Source organism: Melospiza georgiana, chromosome 20, assembly GCF_028018845.1.
Source record: "Melospiza georgiana isolate bMelGeo1 chromosome 20, bMelGeo1.pri, whole genome shotgun sequence".
NCBI lineage: Eukaryota > Metazoa > Chordata > Aves > Passeriformes > Passerellidae > Melospiza > Melospiza georgiana.
Window position 1 is genome coordinate 12,881,609 of NC_080449.1, and position 26,245 is coordinate 12,907,853.

The following is a 26,245-nucleotide window of genomic DNA, read 5'->3' on the forward strand; positions in this document are numbered from 1 at the left end:
GGGGCTCTGCCCAGGTGTGCTCGGGGCTCTGCCCTGGTGTGCTCGGGGCGCTGCCCAGGTGTGCTCGGGGGTCTGCCCAGGTGTGCGCGGGGCTCTGCCCAGGTGTGCTCGGGGCGCTGCCCAGGTGTGCTCGGGGGTCTGCCCAGGTGTGCGCGGGGCTCTGCCCAGGTGTGCGCGGGGCTCTGCCCAGGTGTGCTCGGGGCTCTGCCCAGGTGTGCGCGGGGCTCTGCCCAGGTGTGCGCGGGGCTCTGCCCAGGTGTGCTCGGGGGTCTGCCCAGGTGCGCGCGGAGCCGGCGCACACGGAGCCAGCCCGGGCTGCATCGACGGCTGCCAACCAACCGGGAAGGACGATCCAGCTGAAGTTTTTGTGATGCATTTAAAAACTGAGATATTGTCGTCCGTTTTTTAATAAAATATTAAAGATGAAGCCTAATTAATACTAATTTTTTATCAGTTTATTTGGGACATTTTCCCGCAGAAAGGGGCGGATTTCGGGCCCGGCAGGCAGGGCCGGCCTCTCTGGGGAGCGGCGCCCTCTGCCGGCCGCAGCGAGGCAGGACCGAGCCCGAGCGGTGCAAGGGTTCCGACACGGGTGTGTTGGCCGCGTGCCCGTTGGAACGGCTTGGCGGTGGGAGAAATCCCGCGCCCCAGCACACCAGGGATCTGTGCGGAACACGCGGGCCGCGCCAGCGCCCGGCGAGGACGGCGGGCTTCACTTGTACTGTCTGTGGTCCCCTCCTGGCAGTGCTCACAGCAGCGCTGAGAGTATTGGCCTGGGGAGCAGCTGCGGCACAAAGGGACAAGACAGGACAGGACGGGACAGCACATCTCGGCCCAGGGGGTTTTGGGGGGCGAACCCTTCCTACTGAGCGCTCCGGTCAAATCCATCCGCTCCCAAACCGAGCCAGCAGGGGGCGCCGCCACCGCCCCGGGTAAGCGCCCCTGCGGGCGGGGAGCGGAAGGGCTGGGCGAGCGTCACGTGACCGGGACGCGGAAGTGCCTGCAGGAAGGGGGGCAGCTGCTTCCGGTGCGGGCTGGGGCGGGCGCGGGTAGGGCCGGGCCGGGGCCGCAGCGACGGCGCCCCGCTATGAGAGAGACGCCGCGACCCGCAGGTGAGACGCTGCTGCTCGTGGACCCCGGGCGGCCGTGCTGCCGCTGGCCCCGGGCCGCGGGAGGCGCTGGGGCGGGGCGGCGCGGCGCGCGAGGCCTTCCCGCGCCCCGCGGCCGCAGGACCCGCGCTCTCTCGGGCCGGGTCGGTGTTCCCGGTGCGACCGGGACCGGGATCCGCTCCTGCCGCAGCCTGCTGGCGGGTCCGCGCGGCCGCGGGAGGCGCTGCGGCCCGTCTGGTCCCGCGGCCGCAGCGGCTCCCCCGGGCCCCGCCGGCAGCATCGCGGGGCGCTGCGAGGGCGAGAGATCAAGGTCTGCGGGCCTGCGCGTGGAGAGGGCAAGGAGCTCCCTGCTGGCGCTTGTTAGCACTAATGGTATCCTAAAGCAAATTAAATGTGACTTGTGTGTTCTACTCAATGCTCCAACATGGAGATTGTTTTTTAAATTGTTATTAATTGAAGTAGGAAGACTTTTTTCTGTATGAGTTTGGAGTAAAACTGCAAAACAAAACAGATTGTAGAAGGAGGGAGTGAAACTCCTTTTGAAAACCAATTTGCTTGACTTATATGGCTTTTCTAATTGAAAATATTTCGCATACATTTTGTCTGCATGACAACTTAAAATACAAAAAAGTCTGCTATCATCTGGAAATGTTTTTGTGGTCACATGCTGACTCCCTGCTGAATGATGGCAGTTTAGATTATCAGTAGTGGTATATGAATTCTGCAGGCATCTGTTTTTAAACTTAAGTTGAACATTTTCTGAAGGCTTATTTTTTTATAGGCAGATATTGAAAAATAGAATCTTAAATCTGAGAATATTCTGAAGGGGGGTAAGGAACTGCATTAGGATTGTTTCAAAAAATGGATGTAATATACACAAGGTATAAGATAACTTGAAATGCTTAAATAATTATGTCAAATTGTTTTAAAACAAAGTGGTAAGAAAAATTAACAATTGAACTGGCAGGTGCAGTATTCTGTTGCTCACTGGAAAAGTACTGGTAGCTGATTCAGTTGTGAAGAGGGTTGGTGGTTTGAGGAAAAGAACTTGAGGAGTACTGAAGACAGTAAATTTTAAGGTGGTCTTCTGCAATTATGTGGGTGGCAACTTCATTGACCTTGACCACTGAAACCACTTGCTGCTCCATGGCTCTTCAGAAATCCCATTGCACTCAACTTACACATTATCAAATAGAAAAATTGCACAAGTTTAACTTACTCAAGCAGTTAATGTTGGTTTTTCATAGTGGCATTTAAACTTCTGCCATTTCAAATTACAATAACGTGCAAATTTATCTCAAATTCAATTTAAATTTTCAAGTATACATTTGAAAAAGTTGTATTACTGCTAAAAGGGCTGTTAATCTTTTTGTAAGACATCTGGATTATGTGAGAATACACATGTGAAAATCTGGGAGCTCTTAGCTGAGATTCTGTCATGTAATTATTATGTTGTTACAAATACACAAGGAACAAGCAGGAAAAGTTCTGTGTGGCAAAGGTATCAATTTCTTGATCGACCTTTTAAATTCTGTATGATTTCTCTAAAAGGAACATTATAATCCTGCCCCTAACCCAAATATCTCAATAAGCTTGGAATTAAAATCCGTACAAGCTGTTGCTGTTCCACCTTTCAGTTAGTGAAACAATGGGGAAATACGTGAGAAGGGTCATAAACCTTACTCTTAGTGAGGTTCTGCCTGTGCTTCCAGTGTCATTCTGTGAGTTGATATGGTTGCTTTTGAAAAATTAATCTTAAGTGAAATATTCATGAGTAAAATCAGTGTTTGTTGGGTGACAAATGAGATGATTTTGTTGGCATTTGAAATACAAAATCTTTCATATGCTGGTACAAACTGTGAGACATCCTGGAGTTAGAACTCTGCTGTATAATTTCATGAAATAACGGTTTCATTAGCCTAAACTCGTGTTTGAAATGCTTAGTCTATCCCAACTGGATAGTTTGCTGTTTGTAGCTCCTGCTGTAGTTGGTGAGTCCTCTTGAAGAGGAGAAACAGAGCAAAATATTCTAGCATAGCAATTTATGGCCTTAGTATAGCTTTCAGAAGAGAGAAGTGAGATGACTTGAGGGAATAAAACAGTGGCAAAAGGTTGAGTTCCATGTGAGTCTGTTAAGAAAAAAGAATAAAAATATAGAAGAAAATGGAAAAGGTCAATACTTGACCAAGGAGAATTTCTAATTTTATTTCTTATTTTTATTTTATATTTTCTTCTTACAGCACAACACTAAATTTGTAATGAAATGGAGTCTGGGTCAAGCTCCTTTCGAGTGGAATTTCCAGATTTTTCTAGCACCATTTTGCAGAAGTTAAACCAACAGCGCCAGCAAGGACAATTATGTGATGTGTCCATTGTGGTTCAGGGCCATCTCTTCAGAGCCCATAAAGCTGTTCTTGCAGCTAGTTCCCCTTATTTCTGTGATCAGGTTCTCCTGAAAAACAGCAGGCGAATAGTCCTGCCTGATGTGATGAATCCCAGAGTATTTGAAAACATTCTTCTGTCTACCTATACAGGCCGGCTGGTAATGCCTGCACCAGAAATTGTTAGTTATCTGACAGCAGCAAGTTTCCTTCAGATGTGGCACGTAGTGGATAAGTGCACGGAAGTGCTTGAGGGAAACCCAACAGTTCTGTGTCAGAAGATGAATCATGGCAGTGACCATCAGTCCCCAAGCAGTAGTAGCTACAATGGCCTTGTTGAAACCTTTGAACTTGGCTCTGGAGGACAGACAGAATTCCACAAAGTGCAGGAACTAAGAGACGGTGAAAACGAAGAAGAGAGCTCTAAAGATGAACTGTCATGTCAGCTGACAGAACATGAGTACCTTCCCAGTAATTCTTCAACAGAACATGATAGACTTAGCACTGGAATGACCAGTCAGGATGGGGAAGAGGGAACTAGTGATAGTGCAGAGTACCAGTATAGCAGACCAATGTATAGCAAACCCAGTATCATGTCTCACAAGCGGTGGATCCATGTGAAACCAGAAAGGTTTGAACAAGACTGTGAAGGCGTTGATAACCCTTATGATGAACACCAAGTTTCTGAATCCATGAATACCATCCAGGCAGATCACTCAATCCAGTCTTCAGGTGTTGAAGATTTTCACATAGCTGACAAAAAGATGGAAGCAGAATTTGATGAACAGGCAGATGAAAGTAATTATGATGAACAAGTTGACTTCTATGGCTCATCTATGGAAGAATTTTCCGGTGAAAGGGCAGATGGAAATTTAAGTGCTCACAGACAGGATCTTATGATGGCAGCAGGCTATGGTGAAAGCATTGATATGGCTGCTGGGATTAAAGAAGAAACGTCTCTCACTGGATTCTCCCACGCTGATAAGCTCTATCCTTGTCAGTGTGGAAAAAGCTTTACACACAAAAGTCAGAGAGATCGGCATATGAGTATGCACCTTGGTCTTCGACCTTATGGCTGTGGTGTCTGTGGTAAGAAATTCAAAATGAAACACCATCTTGTAGGCCATATGAAAATTCATACAGGCATAAAACCGTATGAGTGTAACATCTGTGGGAAAAGATTTATGTGGCGGGACAGTTTTCATCGCCATGTGACCTCTTGTACCAAGTCCTATCAGGCTTCTAAAGCTGAGCAGAGTACTACTGAGATGAACTAAGACATTAGTGCTTACGTTTGTTTAGTAGAGTAAGAAAAATAAACTAATTATGCAAATAATGTCTGGTACTTGCTATTGTATGTTCTCAAAACAAAAGTTTTAATAAGTATGCTGGTATAAACAGATGAAATGTATTTTGCTTCCTGCAGTATTACTTCAGGTGTTTATTGTGGGAAGTGTATGTGGTTAATCTGAAATGTGCCTGCAAAATGAGGTCTGAGATGGATTGTAATCCCAGCAGTATTTAGAAGCCATCTTGTATTTCCAAGACCTCTAAATTCACAGTAAAACTCAGCTCTAAATTGACAAAAATCGTGGAAATACTTAGATGAACGAGAAATTCAGGTAGTACTCCTTAAAGGAAAAGAAAACTAAGAGGACCAAACTGGCTAACACGATTCACATTTAAATGAAGAAAAAATGAAGAGAATTCCACCTCAGGCTGAAGCATCATTGGGTAGTGTGCATCATTCAGTAGCCTTTGTTGTATTGCTTTATGAAAGGCAGTGGTAAAGGTGGTTTAGATTTCAGTTATACATCTTTTTTTAAAATTTATCTTCAGTAAAATAAGTGTCTAATTTTGTGCTGATTTCTGTTTAGAGTCTGTAATGCACTTAGAGTTTTCACTACATAAACTTAATGTATACTGAAGTATACTTTCTATTTGCTCCTCTAGGGTCTAATGCTGTACTTGACTTCATTAGATTTTAATTACTGTGTTATGAGAGCTTCTAGAAGTGTGTGTAATAAGTATGTCTTACTAAAAAATAAGACACCAACTAAAGTAAAATGTAACATTTGGAACTTAGTCAAAATAATCAAATATTTAAAGTGTAAATTTCTGTTCAAAATTTGTGGCTTACTACAGTAGCAAGTACCAAACTCTGGATTCATAAACTGACTTGTTATTGGTACAAAAACTTCTGTGAGAACTTTTATCTAGTTTTAGAAACTTGCTTTAGGAAAATTACATAGTCATTGATAGGTATTTATACTTTTAATTCTTTACTATTTGAATAGTATATAATACTGATTCTTGGTACTGAACTACTGTGACTGATGATCACAAGCAGAGTTGTTTGCTTCCTCAAAGTTGCTTGTGGAAAAAAGTAGGAAGTATGTGATTTGGATCTTCTAATGGTACTGCAGAACATGGTACCATGCTTATGTCTGAAGCTGGTATTTTTGCTGGGAGTGACACTTATTCTATGTTAAGATGAGGATCTGTGTGTGGGGCTCTCATTCATGGAGATAGATGGAGGAATGTGTATAGTGCTAAGGGATGCTGCCAGCTCTGCAGATTGAGTAAAGGCATCAATTGAAAAGGTGACAACAGGATTTTGGGGTTGAAAGCTTAATGCAGTCCAATGCAAAAGCAATTGCTTCTTGGTAAGCAAAAGCTTCTTTGTAGCTTACTGAAATATGACAAGGAAAGAACATACATAGAATACAATAGGAAGAGGTGATAACGAAGTACAGTGCTGTCCACATGGGGAAAAAGTTAACCAGCATTAAAAACCTAAGCCTGTCTGACCCCAATTTCTGTATTAAGCACTGCTGTGTGCAGGATAATGTACTGAACAGATGACCCTGTATGGTGAAGCAAAACCACACCAAGATTATTACAGTTCAGATTCTTTTTTGAACTCCCAGTTACAAATTGTCTTAAGATACAACTGAACTGTATCCTGAATGTCTGCTGCAAGCTGAGGGTTTTCTACTCAGTGAGCTGTAATTACTGTAATTTCTTTACTGGCATTCTACTTAAAAACTTCTTTTTAAGAGGCTCTTAATTATTAATCTTCTAGTGATTCAAATATTTTTTCATATGGAATTTTGTTAAAACAGATGTTCCCAAGTACAATGAACCCATTGCTGGCAATGGGCATTAATAATCAGCACCACAGAGTTCCTGTTCTTAGCACTTAATTGAACTCTACAAATACCATGGTGGCCATGTTTAACCTTTGTGATCAAGGTACTGAAACAGGGATTTTGCTCACTAACACTGTAACCTGCTTAATGTATAGCACTTTGTATTTAAACAAAACAAAACCAAAAAAAAAAAAGAAAACCACAAAAAAACCCCCAAAAAAACTAACAAAAAACCCCCCAAAAACAAAAACAACTAAAAAACCAAACCATAATACTTAATAAGTATTTTTTTTAAACTTAGAAATTATATTCCCTCTATGGTTTGTTTACACACTGTTAACACTGTCCTTTTTAATACTAAAAAATACTATAATGCTTGCCTGTTTACATGAGGGTAGAGGAAAGGGTTCTCGCACTCGGTGGCCCTATTTTTCCATTCTCCAAGGCCTTACCACATACATGGTGTCATTTCTGCAAGTACCATCATCACATTTGAAGGAAGGCATTCGTTTCATAGAATGGTTTGGGTTGGAAGGAGACTTTGAAGGTCACCTACTTCCAACCCTCCTGCCATAGGCATGGACACCTTCAGCTAGGCCAGGTTGCTCAGAGCCCCATCCAACCTGGCCTTGAACATGTCCAGCGTGTTTATTCTCGTACTCATTTCAAGAATGATCTTGTATATTACATTGGTTCTCAGCCCCTTTCCAACTGTCACTTTAGTTTTGCATAAAAGGTTAAGGGTGCCTCTTCCCATTTAACCATAAAAAAGGCTGGACAGAAATACCAGTCTGAAAACTGTGGTCAAAAAAAAAAAACAAAAATGTTGAACGCAGACCATACTACAGAGCTGCCAGCAAAACTGTTTCTTTTACCAGCTTGGAATGACTTTTATATGGGATATTTCAAGGTTTAATGTTACTTCTATTTGCAGTTAGATTACTTTGAAATAAAGCTTTAAAATTAAATGTACTGCGAGAGACACTTTAAAGATTTTATAACAGGTTCAGTAGATCATATTATAGAACCATGTCCTTTTTTAATGACTTAGCATGAATAGTAACTTTTTAGTATTTGCCTCTTGCTGTTTTACCCCATATTATGGCATTGTCTTGAAAGTCCAGCAAATGTTGCTCCACTGATTTTTGAAGCACTTGGCTTTCTGCTGTTAATTTACATGAAACCAGTTGATTGCAGGAAAATAGTGATCTGACTGTCCTGAGATCAGGTTGAGAGGATTGATGATTGAAAGACAGCTTGTGACACATGTCTAAAATCCTTACTTTTGCATGTCACAGGTGAAACAGTTGTCTTGTGGTGTTTTTCTTGAACTCAGTTTATTGCCCTTTGTCCAACTTCTAATCACCAGTTCAGGTACTGGGCGGGGGGAGGGGGGAGAGATAAAAAGTCACTTAAACCATCTTTCTCAGGCTCAGCTTAAGTCTAACACCTCTTCTCCCTGCCTTTGTATTTTCAGTTTCCCTTGCTTTCACCAAGAGTTGTATTCAGTTCCTGCCATTTCCTTTAGTAAGGTGGCCGGTCACAGAGGAGGTTGGGGTCCTATGCACACTTCCTTGTCTGATGCTTTGCATTTCTTAGTGGGGTTCCTCTGGTGCTTTGGCCTAGTCAGTGTCACTATGCATGGTGACACTGGGCCACAGTCCCTTGAGGGATGTGTCTGTTCCAGCTTAGTTCTTCTGTGGAACTCAGTTATTTCAGAGGTGTACCTGCTCTGGCAGGGCTCAGCTGTAGGCCAAAGTCATCTTAGAAGTGAATCTCCTCAGGCAGGGAGCGTGCCCTTCTGTGAGTGTGTCTATACATGTTCTCAGTGACTTCTTCAGGTGTTTTCCCAAGAGCAGCTCTTCAGTTTCTCCACCTGTACCCAGGAGTATCTTCTCCATGTGTCTCCCTGCACCTCTTGCTAGCAGCTGCCACTCTTCCTTAAATATATTTAAGCAGAATCATTATGTGCACGTCTCCTTGAGATTTTGGCTTGCATCCATTTTTGTGCACGATGAACTTTTTTTGACAAGTGCAGGGCAGCCTGCAAACGCTAGCCATGTGTCACCCCTACAGTCCCTGCCGCTGGTGGCCAGTGCAGTTGAACATAGCAAGCCAAGATATACAGATACAGCTTCTGTCAAGCTTCTGATCTTTGCTAATGGAGTGGTCTTGTTCAAGGTATGGAAAATTATTTCTTATTTGTGGGGAGGAGGGAAGCAATCCATATATATATATATATATATATATATGTATATATATAATATGACTGCGTATGTATATGATGAATTTCATTAATCTTCCCATATGCTTCATTACCTTTGATGATGTGGCTGTTGGCTGTAGTAAAGTGAGTGTCTTCTGAAAACCAGAAATTTTGTATACCCAGATGGCTTTCAGACTTTACTGCTGCTTCAAAGCCATTGTCCTAGTAGTGGTAAGAAGACTTAATGATACTACAGCTAAGCTCCTTTTCATTCAATTTTGTAACTATGATGTTAATTACCATGGAATCCGTGTAACTGCCATTCTGAAAAATTCAACTGTTGGCAGGGTTAAAATCTGCTTAGGTGTATACCGGACCCTTTTGAGAGAGAAAGTTCCTATTTCACACACCAGTGGTGGTTTGCAGAGTGCTTTTTTGTTGTTTCATTTTTTAAACTTTCCTTGTTAGTTTTATGGGTGAGGAGATAGACCCTAGGAGATATTGTCAGTACAGTTTTTGGTCAGCTTTTTTCATCTGAGGTGTGTCTAAGCTTGAGAAACTGTCCTGTGTCATAAGCAAGGCAGATGATCAAAGGCTGATGTGTCGAGTGTTCCAGTATAATTGATCGTGAAAGAATGGAGGCATATCAGGGTTTGTAATCTCAATACTTTTGCCTGGGTGCCAGCAAGATGACTGTCTCTGAATTATGAGAGCGCACAGCAGTACATTGTGTGTTTTGCTATAACAGAATTAGGACCTTTCTCAAAGCAACAAAGGAAAGCTGGGGTTTTTTTGTCTTTTATATGCTTCATTGGGTAGCTTGGCTTATTTAGCTATTAGCTGTAAACTGTCAGTGGCCTAGGGGAAGATGCTGGAAAAGAAGATGGTGTATTTTTAATGTGTTTAAATTGCAAGTTCTGATTTTTGCTTGAAGCCTGTGTCTGTCGGTTGCTGCTCCTTTTTTTTATTCATGGGATTCCATATTTCTTTCAGAAATGTAACTGTTTATGCAAGTCAAGTGAATCTTCCTTAATGAGCTATAAGTTTTTATTCTAAACAAGTCATTTATAATAGTAACTTTGCATATCTTGATATTTTGTGAGATGTTATGCCTGTATTGCAGAGGTTGGATAGTTTTGTCTATAAATATTGCTGTCCTAATTGTACAGCATGGTTTTAATTTAATTTTACTGTTCAATATTTTCTTCTTATAGAAGAGTCCCATGCCCCTTTTTTTCTATAATGTTTTAATAAATGTTATCTGTCAACTTTGTAAATGTTTTCTTAAGCTTGAATGAAAGGAATGCATGTCTAGTACTAGTATTTAATATTTCACTTTGCCAAAATAAGTGCTCAAAAGTACAAATTCCAAAAGTTGTTGATATATAACTTTATTAAATATATTAAAAAGTGTACCTAGTAATGTGTCTTCTTGAAATAATGATAACATGTCAGCCTAGTCTAAGAAAACATTAAACTAAAACCTGATTTTTATGACACAGTAAGTTTGATGAATTTGTGGAATTAGACCCATTTGTTTGCTGCTTTAGGTAATTGACTTCCATGCTAGTTCAAATTTGTGAAACAGGTTTTGCTGTAACTGTGTTTTTGCAGAATGGTGATCTCTGAAGTTACAATAGAGAATGTACATGATGATAGGAAAATTCCAGAACACTCACTTCATAGTATCAGCAATCACATGTCCAAAAGGCCTCTTGGTACAGTTGAAGTAGGTACAGATAACATAGATTTTTTTTTTCTTGCCTAAGTATGAAGGAAATTTCATGCTGTGAAAAGTACTAAAGATAAAGTTTCCCTTACCTTCCTGTGAGGTTTCTTTCTCTCCTTGACTAAATTTAGGTACTTATACTGAGCACTTGATTTTGTCCAGCCTCCATCTGCTCAGTCCTTGCAGAACTGTCCCAACCACTGCTTACTACGTAAGCAAAAAATGAGCTCACTCTCAGTGAAAGCATGTTCAGTTAATACCCAGAGAAGTCAATATTTATGTAAGACATTCAGTCTTCAGCAAATTCAAATGGAATATAGTACAAGAAAATTATTTTTCTATTTTGGTTACATTTACTGAACACGGAATAATGAGCCAAATGCTTTTTGCCTGTTCAGAATTAGTTGTTTGAGTGCTTTTTCTCTGAGTGAACAAATAGAGTTTGTGTTTGTGTTATTAAACTCTTGTTATTTGTGTCCTGGCCAGGATGCTTCCCAGACCACTGCTTTATTTGATCAGCATTCAATGCCTAATGTATGAAGATTCTGTTCTGTGTCTTAAAGGGAGAGGAAGACATACCTCCAGAAGACAGAATGTGGTGTCTGGTTAGACCGGGTGGATATCGCAGCAGGACCTACTGGCACCAGTCACTGACTGTTTTCAAGTAGTACATGATAACCCATACATGAACTGTCTGGTTCATAAACTGAATCGTTGCGCTACCTGACCTACAAGCAAATGCAGGATAACACAAAAAAAAAGTTAGCACATGCTTGCTGAAGTGATTTCTGTGAGTGACAAGGCCAGTATAGCACAGGTGAATGTCTTAATTCTTTTCTCAATAAAGGTGTCAGTTCACAGCTGGAGTGGGGGATGTCCTCCCCCAAAAGCTCCCTCGCTATTTCTGCGACTGCCCATCGGGGTATGGCTCTGGGTTCTCTTCTGGAGCTGCACACGGTGAGAGTTCTCGGAAGAGCTCTGCCCACGTACGCCGCGGCCTCAGCCAATGCTCAAAGCCTTCTGCCTTCGTGAGGAGTCGCGCTGCGAGGGCAGCTCCGCCCTACTGCGGCCGGGGGGAGCGCCCGGGCTCCGCGCCGAGAGCGGGGCGGGTTGCCGAGCGGCCCGGGGGCACCGCCCGCTGCCGGGGCGTCGCCAGGAAGCGGAACGGCCGCCAGCGGAATCAGTTCCGGGTGCGAGTGGCTGTGGGAGCGGGCGGGAAGCGGCGCTGGGAGCGGGCCGGGCCGGCCGGGATCCGCCATGTGAGAGCCCCAGACAGCCCCAGGTGAGCGGCGCGCGAGGGGCGCTCGGCCCGGGGCGGCGCGGCGCTCCCCATGGGACGGGCCGTGCTCAGGAGGGGTCCCGGCGCCTGACAGGCCCCGCGGGGGCGGCCACCGCGGCCCGGCGGGCCGTGGCTCGGTTCGGCTGCCTGGAGCGGCGGCAGCGGCTTCGTCGAGGCGGCCTTCGCCCGGCCGTGCCTCGGCAGCAGCTGTCGCGTAACCCGAGTCGGTGGTTCTGGTGCAGCTTTGGCGTGCGGGGAGGGAGGGCGGACGCGCCTGTCTCGGGGTCTGCTGCTAACCCGAGCGGGGCGTAAAATCCCCGGCGCGGCGGACTGGAGAGGAACGAACCTGGCCCCGTTCGGGGAGGTGTTCATTGCCAGGAGCTGGGGGGACCTTTCAGCTGCTGCTGTTCCATCAGAGAAGGTGGAAGTTCTAGTGAAACCCCAGTCTCCGTAATGCAAAGGTCTTTCCAAATCCCGGCAGGCGTGCACAGCCCGTAGAGTTGGAGTTGGCTTAGAGTAAATCAGAGTTGATTTGAAACAAACCTGAACAGTCTCAGAAACATTAATGTGAGTGAGCCTGGTTTCCAAGGGAAAACAAAGTGCGATAGGATTAGCTGCACTGCAGTTGTTACGTGTTGCAGAATACTCAACATCTGGATCAGAATGTGCTTGTGTTTCATTGCCGGTCCAGGGACAGCTCCAAACAGTTCCACCTGTCCCGAGTAGTGTGCTGGGAAAATACCACGAAAATGTGTTCTTTGCAGCTTGTAAATCTACTGCAAAAAATGTTGCTGATAGCTAGAGAACATAGTCACTTCATTACTTAAAAGAAACATCGGAGCCAAAAAGTCAACAATTTGATGAAGAATGGCTGCTGTTAAAAAACAAATAACAAAACCCCACCAAAAACAAAGAAGAAAGTGGACAGATTAAAATGCACAATAGTGATGAAGTATTATCTTGCTAGTAAATAAAATTGTAATATCAGGAGGTTCAAGAGTTCTCTTCCCACTCTGTGAAAGTTCCAGCTGTGTATATATCCTCACTCTCAAAATACAGGCTGGAGTTCTTTTATAATGGAAGTGGCATCTCAAAGTTGTCAGGTATTTGGAAAATGTGGCTATTTAGCATTACATAATGGGGATATTGTGAAATTTGTGCACAAAATAAAAGCTTTTGATCATTACTTGTAAGATCTTTTTGATTTGAAGTGTATGTATCATCAACATGCCCCTTTGTTTTATCTGGCAGAATATATTTGTTCATACTGGAATCATAGACACATAGAATAGTTTTATTTAGAAGGCACCTTTTGATCTTGGCTTATCTCCAGTTTGCCTCCTGGTAACTTTTTTTTTGCATTCAGAAATAGATGTGTGCCTGCAATTACTTTTGTGGCAATTTGATTTCTAGAGTCAAGATTTAGAGATTATTTCTATTGAGGTTTCTAATTCTTAGGTGAAACTGGTTTTATGCATTGATAGGTGTTTCATTTTTTCCTTTTCAATCACTTCCACACAGGCAAGCAGTTTGAGGAAGACAGTTAAGAGAATGAGGGATGAAAGTGTCACTTGGACTTCTTATCTGCTTTCTGTGGATATTTGCTCAAATAAAAGGGTCCTTTTTTCTATAAAATCCTAAATATGCAGTTCCAACAATATCTCTGCTGCGCCATGCTGACCACTGAGAATGAGTTTGCAGCATTGCTGGTACTGGCATGTGTGTATGTATACATGTCCATGTATGTACATACATCTGAATAAATTGATTTTATTTTGATGCTAAAATCATCCACTCTTTGAAGTGATTTTCTGTACACATGTTGTGAATCTTGGTGAGGAAAAAATAAATACTTTTAAATTTTTGTTAGACAAATGTTTGAATTAATGAAGCTTTACTGAACTGAGTGTCAGGGGTTACTGCTTTGCTCCCCAGGCAGTTAGTGAGGTTGTGTCCCACAGCACTGCCAGAGACCTCACCTGCCAGGCAGGAGCTTTGCTTGTGGTTTCACTGCAAGTATTCAGTACTTTGGTAGAACGTGGCCTGTCTGGCTGCAGAGAAGGAATAATGATTTTCACTGGATGTTCAGTTATCTACGGATACAAGAATGTAAGAACTAAGTTTTCTAGTAACTACAGTTCAGCCTGTATTAACTGGCTTGTGTTTCTGAGGAAGTGGGCATTTCCTGCATTTTTAGGAGGTAAAGTAATAAAGTTTTAAATTGTTGTGTAGTTGTCACCTAACAGATTTTGTATTGTAGTCCAAACCAGACATGAAGCAGATTGACTTTCAAGGCTGTTTTCCAATTAATAATATGCCTCATGCACCTTTTGTGTATGCTTTCCTACAGATAATTTGGCCAAACTTCCTCTATCTTCATTGGTTCCAATGGGCATTTTGGAGGAAGTGATGAATTAATGCAAAAACCAATTCTACATATTTGAATAGTGCTGCTTGTATTATTAGAAATTTGTTGTACTTCACTTGTTGGGAGATTATGTAGGTTTCTTACCCTCCTTTAGTTTTGGGGTTTTTTATTGGCTGCAAAATTAAACTGTTTTTTATCAGTGGGGTAGCTTACCCTGCTTCAGGGATGGAGTTTCAGTACAGCAGCAATGCTGTGTGGCATGTTATTTAAGGCCATCCAAGAGCACTGTATGTTGACTTTTAAGGGATAATTAGTATTTCACTGTTATTAGAAGTATAAACTGGTAGAATGTTCTATAATCAGTCACTCCCCTATTTTCAAAGATTATTTTAAGAGTGTCTTGGAGACCCTCCCTAGCCTGTGACATACTTGATGGCCGTTTTCCTTTGATACAGCTAGTGTTAATTAGTGTGGCTGTTGTAAATCTGAAGAGTGATGCAAATGCATCACTGAAAAGAGTAAGAGTGATGAAGACTTTTGCCCAAAAACTTCCATGATCATAGCTGATAAGGTAACATTCCTAGGTTAAAAGTCTCTTGAATTATATTTGCAGTGATGTCCTGAGTTCTCACACAGATGGTGCAAATACTATGTCCTACAAAATGCAAGGGAGGAGTGCATTGATTTATACAAATACCTGCTTATTTTCTTGCCCTTTCTCTGTATTCTGAGCATAGTGTATGGAGGGAGTATCACAGAATCATTGAAGTTGAAAAGACCTCCAAGATCATCGAGTCCAATCTTTAACATCCAGTCATTTCTTTAACACCTCCAGGGATGGTGACTCCACCACCTCCCTGGGCAGCCTGTTCCAATGCTTAACAACCCTTTCAGTGAAGAAATTCTTCCCAGTTTCCAAGCTGAATCTCCCTTGCTGCAGGTTGAGGCTGTTTCCTCTTGTCCTGCTGCTTGTTGCTGGGTCGAGGCATTTTTGGTGTCATAGAGTACTTTGGTTTGGTTTTGTCTTAACTTTCATTATGACCCTCCTGGCTTTTCTATGCATTTCTGTTCTCAGATGTGTTACAACAGTAATGGTTTGTAATGTGGGTTTTTTTCTCAAGGATTCCTTGTTGCTGAGCTAATTTAAGAAAATGCACGGGATCTTTTTTCACCTTAGTGTGAGTTAAAATGAGTATAATTTGTGTCATTCACCTGCCTGTGGGAACGGTGAATCATACTTCAGTGAGTGAAGGAAATTAAACAGGTGCAGACTTAGAAGCAGAAATTAATACTATATTGGCAGACACACAGCTTCGTGTTATAGTTATATGATGCTTCTCCGCTGCTACTGTATGATGTCAGTAAAATTAAATACCTAATGTGGTTTGTCAGCATCTATTCTTGTTTTTTAAATTAAATAAGCGTTTTCATAGAACATAATTTTTAAAGGAAATTTCTTTTGAAATGTAATAAGAAATGTTATCCTTCTGATGTTCAGAGGTACTTCAATGAACACTTTTCTTTAAAAACATAGGGCAGCAATCCACTACTACTAAAGCCATTTTATGGGCTATATTTGCTGTATAAAACCCTGATGAATAAATGTAGTGCAGATGCAAAGAGAATTTATATGATTCTTTTGAGTGTGACTGCATCATCTGCTACAAAATAGACATGAGACTCAACACAGAGCCCTTCTAGGACTTAGTGAACCGGGTGTGCAGTTTTGGCCTGTGCCTTTAGCCAGTTTCTTGGATACATAATAGCTATGAAAACTTTAAACACTTTGACCTACTTTTGAGGAAAGGTTAAGAGAGGACCTAATTGTAGACAGGTGCCAGACTCAAATTTTGCAGGGCTATGCCCTAACTTTACACTAACTCCCAGGCAGGGATGAAAGCTAAAGCAAGATAAAATGCATTACTTTTTAACAATGAGTGTACCTGACACTGCTGTGACTTTACAAAATCACAGAATATTCTCATTTGGAAGGGATCCAAAAGGATAATTGAATCCAGCTCAAGTTGTCTGAGTTCTCACTACCCCCCAAAATGCTCAAGTTTATATATTGCAAATAAAACTGTCATAATTCTGAGCTATTGTGTATATGACTGTACTGAGCCTAAATAACACAGGTTCCCTCTGCATGTGCTGAAATACTGTGGAAGGTACCGAATGGGACTTCTGACTGAGCATGACTTCTTTTTCTTCTTCACCTGTGCTAATTCTGTAAGGAATGTTATGTGTATAAGTTTCATTATGACTGTCTGCTTAACTGCAGACATATTTCTTTTTTCTTTAGAGCATACAGTGGATGTGTCCAAAGTTCTTTTGTATTTTAAAGTACCTTCTTGTTTGGTTTAATGCTATATGCCTGACCCCAAAAGAGAAGAGGTTAGGGAGATGTTTCAACTTGAAGGAAGCTGTTCAAAAGCTTGGGGGAGGTTCTTATTAGCCTTTTCAAACTGTAGTGATCTTCCCAGATTCTTTCAGAAATGTTTCAGCCATAAATACTATTGTCTTGAAAGTGCTACTGCTCTGCCAGCACTGATGAATAATTGAGTATTGTTATGGTACAGTACCCTGCTGAACATTATTTTGGTTAATGTTACTAGAATTTTATCATGGAGCTGCTAAGTTGATCCTATATACAAATAAAATAAAACCTTCTTGTGTATGGGAATATAATCTATGGATTACTTTTATTTTCTAGATAGTGACATTAGGGACTTTTGTGAATAAATAAGATCATTTTTCTCCTGGCTCTTATTCACCAATAAAACATGGTGAGTGATGCCTGCTTCTCTGATGTGTGTAATGCCTAGATTTCCCCCCCAGGTCTTGCTTTCCTAAATTGATGTGAGGAAGTTGGCATGCTCTGGTACTAACCCTGCCAAAATTACTGCAGCCTCAATGCTGTCCCTGCTAGGGGGAGGGAGGCCTGCTCCAGAATGGGATGTCCATTGGTAACTGGTCACTTCTCCTCTAGCTGGAGATTTAAGGTTGTGGCTGAAATTGGAAGAAGGGTTCCCTTCTGTCGACTGCTGCTGTATTTCAAAATTCTTGTCATTTAACCCCAGTTTTCCACAGATGATTTCAAGGTTACAGGAAGCATGTACCTGCAAAGGAAGGAACTAAGGTAGAAAAGTACTCAAAAGAGTATGCTGTAGCTTGCTCTCTTTGCTTTTTAAGAGCAGCTGGGTATAGAATCTTGTTGTGCACTGCCTTTTAGACAGTGTGTACTTGACCTGTTTGCTTGCTCTCAAAGCAACACTGTATGTTCCCTTGATCCCTCTTGCAGGGCTTTTACTGCTTTTCTGCTACACTGATGAACAGACTTATAGACCTTTGACTCCATCATCCTCCCCACTTGTGGCCAGAATGTGCTGTTTACTCCTAGCATCTTAAGAAAAATAAGCTTCTTTGTTTCCCAGAAGAAAGATGAAACAACTCTGAGAACACGGATATAGAGTTACTTACAGATACATATATGCATATGAGAGATAGTAGGGTGTTCTAACAGTCATGATAGGCAAGGATCACAGTGGATTCCTATCTCCTTGGTGTCTTTCTGGTTCTCATGCTTTCTCTGGTATGTGTTTGCAGTCCATTTTCAATGCATGGCTGCATCCCAGGGACCCTGAATTCATCTAGAGATTCTATGATGAAAAGAACATAATTTTTTCCCCTCTATCATAAGCCATAAAATGTCCATCTTCTTTCTTCTCAGGTGCCTATCCTTAATTCATTTATTCTGTCTGAACCAGTGCTAGTGGTGACAATTTATATTTTAGTATTTTCTCCAGGAGTAAGTTATTCTCCATTTTGCTGGGTGAGAGCCCTTAGGGAAGTATAGGACAAGGAGGAACTCCACTGTCACAAATACTTTCTGTACATCCTAGACTAGAATGCCAAATTATTGCTGCTGGAGGCTGGTCTTTTGGTTTTTACACAGTTCCTGACTCAGGTAACTTGTCTATTCATGTCACTTCTACTCAGCACAAACTCTTCCTCAATTTAGCAGAGAAGCTTAATAAGGAATGGCTGATATTGCATCTGTGCATAGCTAATAAGCCCCCTTTAATAAGCAAATTAAAGGTTGCCTATGTTGGGTTTCTAAGAAGCTTGTGCTGCCCTGTCAGGCACAAGTGAAGGTGACAGATTGTGATGGGGCATTCCCTCCTCCCTGGTGATTCCTTAAGTGACTTTAAAACACTTGTAACACGAACATATATCCAACTGCTGAAACTCCTGTCTTCTGCATGGGACTGGGATAGTTATTCTCTGTACAACAAACAGGGATGCTCAGAAAAGCAAAGTTAATCTTGTCATGTAACTACCCCACAGCTGGGATAGGTTATGTGTTCGCTGTTTGATTTTTTACTTTTATCAGCTCATAACTCTGATTTGTTTTGTAGCTTTACTTGCTGAATAAAAGAACTGTCCTGCCAAAGCCATCTCTGAAGAGATTGCTGCAGTCATATCACTTCTGGTAGCCATCTTGCAGTCTTATTTCTCACCTCAGATGTAAGAGCCTAGAAAATGTCTTTTTTCTCACTTATACATCTCAGCCAAAAAAAACTCAAATGAAGTCCCATTTACCCATTTTAATGGGTAATGACACTGGTAAGTTAGAGAACATATTTAGCAAGTCTGATAACTTGATATTGAATGTTCTGTGAGAGTTTTTGCCAGTTTTCTAAGTCAAACATAATGTCAAGACAGGAAGCTGGCTTTCTTGTGTCTGCTGAAAAGAAGTTCTATTTTTGAAGGTTGTGAATGTTAGTTTTAAGTGAGGGTCAGCTGCTAGAGCTCCAGTGCTTCCTTTTAGGCTTTTAATCTTATTTCTTCTTGTCAATTTTCTCTTTAGAAACCTGAATTTTCATAATTTGTTTTAAATTGTTCCTGTGTCCCATTACAGCATGTAACATAATAGAAAAAAAAATCCACTAGTATATTGTGATACATTGGATATGCTTCCTGCATCTGAAGTCAATGGATGATGTTGAGATCTGTTTGTTCAATTGGAAAAGCAGGTATGGTGGCAATATTATGTCTTTAGACTTCTGCATTAATAGGAACTAGAATAGCAATAAAAGTCTGAGGGTTCTGGGGCGCTTGATTAGTGTCCAGTCTTGGAAATGTAGGGTAATGTTGCAGATCAACATTCTCAGGCTGATAGTGTGTGTGTATATGCTTTTTACAATAGTAATCTGTGAAAAGTCCTTTTCTTTAGCTTTTGTTTGGAGCTCTATACATCTCTTTAAGGCCTCTTTGAATGTCATTTTCCTGCTGTTTAAGTACCCATGGCTTTTAAGTTAGGTTAAAATTTGAATGTCAAATTATTCTAGCTTGGAAATCACTGCTGTGTTAGATGAGCTTCAAAGTTCACACCATGGTTTGTTAAAAAAAAACAAAACTAAACTAAAATTACAAGAGAAATTGTTTTTTAAAAAATTTGAAATCCATGGGTGGCTCAAACATTTTTCTTTCAAATCTTTCAAAATAAGACTGTATTTTTTATTATATGGAGTATTTATGCTAAATGTTTTGTTGTAATGCACCTTTAACAGATCAATGGGGTGATGTGATTTAAACATTTGCAAGCATTTATTTTTGAAATGGAGAACTCCGTATTCATTCTCTGTTTTAAATATTTTAATTTTTCTTTCAGATTGCTCTTTACATCTGTAGAAATGGACAGCAGCAGTTTCATTCAGTTTGATGTGCCGGAGTACAGCAACACTGTTCTGAGCCAGTTAAACGAACTCCGCTTGCAAGGGAAACTCTGTGACATAATCGTGCACATCCAGGGTCAGCCGTTCCGAGCCCATAAAGCTGTCTTAGCTGCCAGTTCTCCATATTTCCGCGACCATTCAGCATTAAGCACCATGAGTGGCCTATCCATATCAGTTATTAAAAACCCCAATGTTTTTGAACAGTTGCTTTCTTTTTGTTACACTGGAAGGATGTCCTTGCAACTGAAGGACGTTGTCAGTTTTCTGACTGCAGCTAGCTTCCTACAGATGCAGTGTGTCATTGACAAGTGCACACAGATACTGGAGAGTATTCATTCAAAGATCAGTGTTGGTGATGTTGATTCTGTTACTGTTGGTGCCGAAGAAAATTCAGAGAATCGTAATGGCGTTAAAGACAGCAGCTACTTTGCCAACCCTATTGAGATATCTCCTCCCTATTGCTCTCAGGTGCGACAGTCAACAGCAGGCAGTGACCTTCGGATGGAAACTACTCCAGGCAAAACTCTTCGTAGTCGTCTGCAAGAAGAAGGGCATTCAGACCGAGGCAGCAGCGGGAGTATCTCTGAATATGAGATTCAGATTGAAGGTGATCATGACCAAGGAGACCTGATAGTAAGGGAAAGTCAGATTGCAGAGGTGAAAGTTAAAATGGAAAAGTCTGACAGACCAAGCTGCTCTGATAGCTCTTCCCTTGGTGATGATGGATATCACACTGAAATGGTGGATGGAGAGCAGGTGGTCGCAGTAAACGTTGGTTCCTATGGGTCTGTCTTACAACATGTTTATTCATTTACTCATGCCTCATCACAGGTGACAGGTGTGTCAGAAACCTTTGGAAGCATGAGCAATACAAGTCCTTCAAGGTCAATGCTGAGCTGTTTCAGAGGGGGTCGTGCACGCCAAAAACGAGTACCTACAGGTCACTTGCATAGTGATGTCCAGGGCTTGGTGCAAGGGGCTGACAGTGAATCCATGGTGAGTAATCCAGGATATGAAAATAGTCCACGGGAAAGAAATGCAAGAGGTCATTGGTATCCATACAATGAGAGGCTAATTTGTATTTACTGTGGCAAGTCTTTCAACCAGAAAGGGAGCCTTGATCGACACATGCGATTGCACATGGGAATAACTCCTTTTGTGTGCAAGTTTTGTGGAAAGAAATATACCCGTAAGGACCAACTTGAGTACCATATTCGTGGTCACACAGATGACAAACCCTTTCGCTGTGAGATTTGTGGAAAATGTTTTCCTTTCCAGGGTACACTAAACCAGCACTTGCGAAAAAATCACCCGGGGGTTACAGAAGTGAGAAACAGGGTTGAGTCTCCAGACAGAACAGAAGTGTTTGGGGAACAGAAAGTAGATAACGATGCTTCAGCTTCTGAAGCCATGGATTCTAGTATGGAAATTCATGCAATGTCTAACACATCTGATTAAAATCTTACATCTAAGTGAAACAGACAAGCACATTACTAATGTATTTTTAAAGTATTTTATTCTTTTAGTAATCTTCAGTACAAGTGTAACAGCCTTTTCATTTTCCTGACCTTCTGGAAATCAGTTAGAAATGGTTTTTGGAGAAGACTTCAGAAGTATTCTTTGTTTTTGAAGGAGGCTGAATTGTTTGGGGTTTGGCTTTTTTGTATTTGAAGACACTCAGAATATAAAGACAGTGTACTGGGGAAAGGCTAGGAAGAGTCTGGTGAAGTATCTCTGCTGATTGATCTGGTGAGATGCAAATGCCAGTGGAGAAAGATATTAGAACAAGATTGGCAGCTCTGCTGAATGTTCAAAGAAGCTGTAATTTCCTTTATTTCTTAAATCCTGTTGCTGGTAATGAGTTACACAGCAGTTGGGAGAGAGAATATTACAGCTTTGATTCCTCTCCTGTTACAATGAAATCTGTTCACTCTTACTAACTGGCTTTGTTAGTGAGACTGTTTATATATATAAATTTGCTTTATATATATAAAATGCTTTCACTTTCCCTTTTCTGTGTCAAAGCTAATACCATATGCCACTTTGTCAACTGTTAGGACTTCTCTCTGCTTAGGGTTTAGAACTTCAGACTTTGGAAGGATGGTTTTGGTTTCAAACAAATGTTGTTTGGTTTTCATTTTATTAAACTATTTACTTTGTGTGCAAAAGTGAGCAAAGTGAATTAACTTTGTTTTAATAGCTTTGCTTTATAACATATGTAAACCAAATGCCATAAATCTATTAACTATGGTTAAATTGTTGAAAGGTTTTGTTAGTTGTCTAGAATGCAAGCTGGACAACCTGTGGTGCTGACCTTTTTATATATATAGAGATAGATATATCTATATATATATATATAGATATACACACATATATATATATCTATATATTAAAAAAAATATTAGCAAACCTAAAAGTAGCATTGTGGTCTAAAATGTGTTTTTACTGGCCTCAGAATCTACCTTCATTTTGTACTGTAGAACCGTACCAGGTAATTAAACTTAACTTCATCACTCTTCATGGTTGGTTAAAACATGAGAGAGATGTAGTTTAAATCACAGTATTTCCGAGCAGTATTTTAATAGGTCTCTTCACAGAGAGCTGCTTTCAGGTGCACGTTGGCTTCCTACTTAAATTTCCGAGTGATATGCCAGCACTTGGAATTTGTACTTTTTTGTATAGAAAAACAAATACTTTATGGGAATTTTGAGCAATATGTTATTTCATGTGTGAGTATTACAGAGTTGCTATGGCTTCTCTGTTTTTACAGTGGTTTTTTCTCTATAAAGAAGCTACCAACAACTTTAAAAATACTCTAAATCTTTTTTGTTTCACCAAATACGTGTTTTTAATATGGTGCTAACTTCATTATTTAGGTCAGTATAATATATAACATGTGAAACATAATGATCAAGGGAAAAAAATCCCCAAAAACAGACAAACAAAAGCCCCCCTACACAAACCAACTTCCCCAAGATCCCAACCAAACAGAAAAAAAAGGAAAAAAAAGGAAAAAAAAAAAAAAAAAGAAAGAAAAAAACCCAATCCCATACCACAAAAAACCAATGGCTTAAAAGACCTCAAAAGCATGGCCTGGCAAACACTACTGTTTAACATTCTACCTGATGAACAGAATTAATTATTAAACTAATCACATCGTTCTTTAGAATACAGGTTTTATATTATTGGGTCCTATGTTTGTTTAGCTGATACTGAAAATCTGTTTGTGAACGTGCTGTTTAACTTACAAAAATTAGAGAATAAAAGTGCATTTCTAAATTATTGGAAAGAAAAAGGTAGGTTTGCTATCTTGTAAAACTTTTTGGCCTCTGTGAAGCTGGGACGTATTTGTGCAGCGGCTTTATTAAATACACTAGTTCTTCATATTGTGACACTCTGCAATAAGAATTAATCTCTCAAACATGGATTTACAACCTCCAACTGCCGAATTGGAGCAGTTTCAGTCAAGTTAAGTGCATCATTTGCCTCTTTGTCCTAAAGCTGCCTAAATAAAGAGGGAGGGGGTGGGGAGATGTTTCTCTCCTTGAAGCAACAACAGAAATTTTGTTTCCAGTGAGGGAAGGGATAGTCTGTGTCTAAAGGCAGGTAGTCTGTATGTTTACTCACCTAAAAACATGGTGTTTCTGATACAGTTTTTTCCTTGAGTGTTTGTTTTAAGTAATTAAATGCAAAAAGTGTGTTTTGGTAAATTAAGTTTGAGACATGCAAAATCCAAGAAATGTACAGTTATTCTTAACCCTTTATCTTGAACCTGTGCTGTGGTGCCTTTGGTGTGAATTTTTCCCTGGAAGGATGACTTGAGGATAGCAGGATATGGGTACAAATTTATATTTCTTGAATTTCTGTGTCACAATCTTAGCATTGTTTAAATCTAGTTCTTCATATTTGTAAATGTATGAAAATGGTTTGAGTTTACCAAAGAGTGACTTATCCAAAATTGTCTCAGACAAAAGCAAACAAGAATACAACATCATGTTGATTGTACAGGTTCAGGTTCAAAACATTGTAACAGACTGTTAAGGGGCAGGAAATGATCCGTTTTCCTACAAGCCGTGGTTCAGCAGTGTGCAAGTCCCTCCCCGCGCGGGCAGCGTTCTTGCCTCCAAGCCATAGTCCAGCTCCGCGGCCCGGCAGCGCTCTGGGCTCTGCCGGGCACCGCCGTCACCCCTGGCCGCGGCACTGCCACTGTGCCTTGTCACATAGCGGGGTGCCAGGATCAGCACTGGCACAGACACGAGGCGGGACCGCCGGGCAAAGGCTGGAAACGCTGTACAGTGTCTCGTGTCTGTGCAGTTCTTAGCACAGGGCTGTTACACGTTTCATTTACAATAAATGCAGAAGTCAATAGAATATGTGAAGAAAATAAGTAATGAAATTATACAGGCTGGTTCATAATTGAGTCTCTTCTTAATCTACCTTTTAAATTCTAGACAAATGTGAAAACAGTGACAGTGTCCTTTCCTCTAGATGCTTAACCTATTCTGATAAACTGTGAAAATAAAGGATTTTATACCTTTGCTAATGTTTCTGGTTTAAAACTATTATTGTAGTTTTCTTTATCAGTTATCTCCCATATTACTTCTTTTAAACTTGTAAATACGTTTAGAAAATAGCTTTGTAAATACTTACCAGTGTATTACAAGTTCAGTTTGGTCACTAAGGCCTCAAGATTGGCTCTGCTTTTTGAGTGTGAAATCTTTCTGTAGCATAAAGGATACTGTCAGTTCACTGTCAGCAGGGTAGACTGTAGGCCTAAATTTAGTTTTAATGCAGTCTTCTCCAGCAAAAATACATGTTTTGTGCTGAAGCCTTTGGTTTACTTTAGACAAAACAATGAGGCCTCATAATGTTTAGGCTGAATTATGGGAAGAACAACAGGAATAAAATCAAGGGCTGGGAAAATATTGAATAAGCTTTACCTTTAAATATATATATATTATTTTAATTTTTGTATTAGTTTACTGTGATTCTTTTATTGTCATTTTTCTAAACAGGTTTTACATGAAACCATTGAAAGGGACTCAAATATGCAACACCTAATCTATTTTCCAAGGGAATTTTACCCTTGAATGGTGCTTTTTGACTGGTCAGGGTTATTTATTAAATTTTATATTTGAAATATTTGGGGAATTATGTAAATTCTTTATATGAATCTCTTTATTTCATGAATTGTAAATTTCATAATACTCAGTGATCAAATTGGAAGTTTAGTAAAGTCATTCAAAATGTTCAAACTTTATAATCTGTGTGCATTTTACATATGTTTTATCAAGTGCCAGAATACTTGTATTTAATATTGTAGATTTAATACTACTTGCACATCCCTGTGGCAGCATTAACTTAAGTTATGCAAGTTTACATTAAAAAAAAAAACAAAAAAAAACCAAACAAAACAAATAAGTAAGCCTGGGACATGTGTTCCTGTATTTCTTCAGGGGATGTGAAGCCACGTATCACTGACTGAGCAGGTTTGCTTCCTGCTCCTGTAGCTCACTCCTGCTATGGCAGATACAGAACTGCTGGATCCCATTCCCACAGGCCAGGGATTCAGCCTTTGAACTCAGCCTGAGAACCTCTGGTTGTAGATCTAGTTAGAGGTAGAGCTCTTGCACGATTTTAACAGTGTTTGTTTCTGACTGAAAATTTGTATTTTAAAATAAATTTTATTTGTATGGTTATTTTTCAAGATAAATAGTTGAACAGTTTGAATGACTTGACTTGGTGTCATTATCTTGCAATATAAACCGGGAACCTCACACCTCCGCACTTCATCGCCACGTGAAGTAAATGAAGCTAGCTAAGCTGATGCTGTAAGAATTAGTAACTTGCCATTAAGGATTATTTTACAGCATGAACTTTAAAATATTTATTCAGATGATATTTTACTCTTGTATTCACTTTGTTTTTAGATTTGTGACATGAATATTTCTGTGCTGCTTTATTTTGTTCTGATGAATTTGTTTCTTGCTTGTAAATTGCCTTTTTTATGGTATAAAGTCAATTGGAATTGCTGTTTGTAAATTAAAATGCTTCTAGAGCAAATCTGTGGTGTCAGTGTCTAAATTTAGGTATTTAATTACTGAGGAGTTTGCATTTTGGATGCTATTACTGGACTGTTACAAGAAGCATTTTAATACTGATCTACCAACTAGAAATCAAGTCATTAGAAACAACTACTCTGTCTGAAGTTTCTCTGTTTTGCCAGCATTAATTGCTTCATTCTGAACAGATGATCATTTGAGCTGTGTACTCCAAAACCTCA

General features: G+C 40.6%; 2 protein-coding genes across 7 annotated transcripts; both read left to right on the forward strand.

Annotated features, from left to right (window-relative positions):
- The first annotated feature begins 868 nt into the window (after positions 1-868).
- ZBTB43 (zinc finger and BTB domain containing 43) lies at positions 869-11,519 on the forward strand. 4 transcript variants are annotated; one of them, XM_058038527.1, is made up of 3 exons: positions 1,025-1,112; positions 3,350-4,579; positions 11,064-11,519. In XM_058038527.1, the coding sequence occupies exons 2-3, from the start codon at positions 3,373-3,375 to the stop codon at positions 11,090-11,092; spliced, it is 1,236 nt and encodes a 411-aa protein (XP_057894510.1). In that variant the 5' UTR covers positions 1,025-1,112; positions 3,350-3,372; the 3' UTR covers positions 11,093-11,519. The 4 variants fall into 4 exon arrangements, with proteins under 4 accessions (XP_057894507.1, XP_057894510.1, XP_057894509.1 ...); XM_058038526.1 differs by having other exon boundaries at positions 11,141-11,518; XM_058038524.1 differs by lacking the exons at positions 1,025-1,112; positions 11,064-11,519 and adding an exon at positions 869-932 and having other exon boundaries at positions 3,350-6,846.
- Positions 11,370-23,012, forward strand: ZBTB34 (zinc finger and BTB domain containing 34). Of its 3 annotated transcripts, none has more exons than XM_058038520.1 (3): positions 11,370-11,394; positions 19,146-19,260; positions 19,899-23,012. In XM_058038520.1, exons 2-3 carry the CDS (start codon positions 19,220-19,222, stop codon positions 21,418-21,420), a joined length of 1,563 nt encoding a protein of 520 aa, XP_057894503.1. In that variant the 5' UTR covers positions 11,370-11,394; positions 19,146-19,219; the 3' UTR covers positions 21,421-23,012. The 3 variants fall into 3 exon arrangements, with proteins under 3 accessions (XP_057894503.1, XP_057894505.1, XP_057894504.1); XM_058038521.1 differs by lacking the exon at positions 11,370-11,394 and adding an exon at positions 11,780-11,859; XM_058038522.1 differs by lacking the exons at positions 11,370-11,394; positions 19,146-19,260 and adding an exon at positions 11,777-11,859.
- The last annotated feature ends 3,233 nt before the right edge of the window (positions 23,013-26,245 follow it).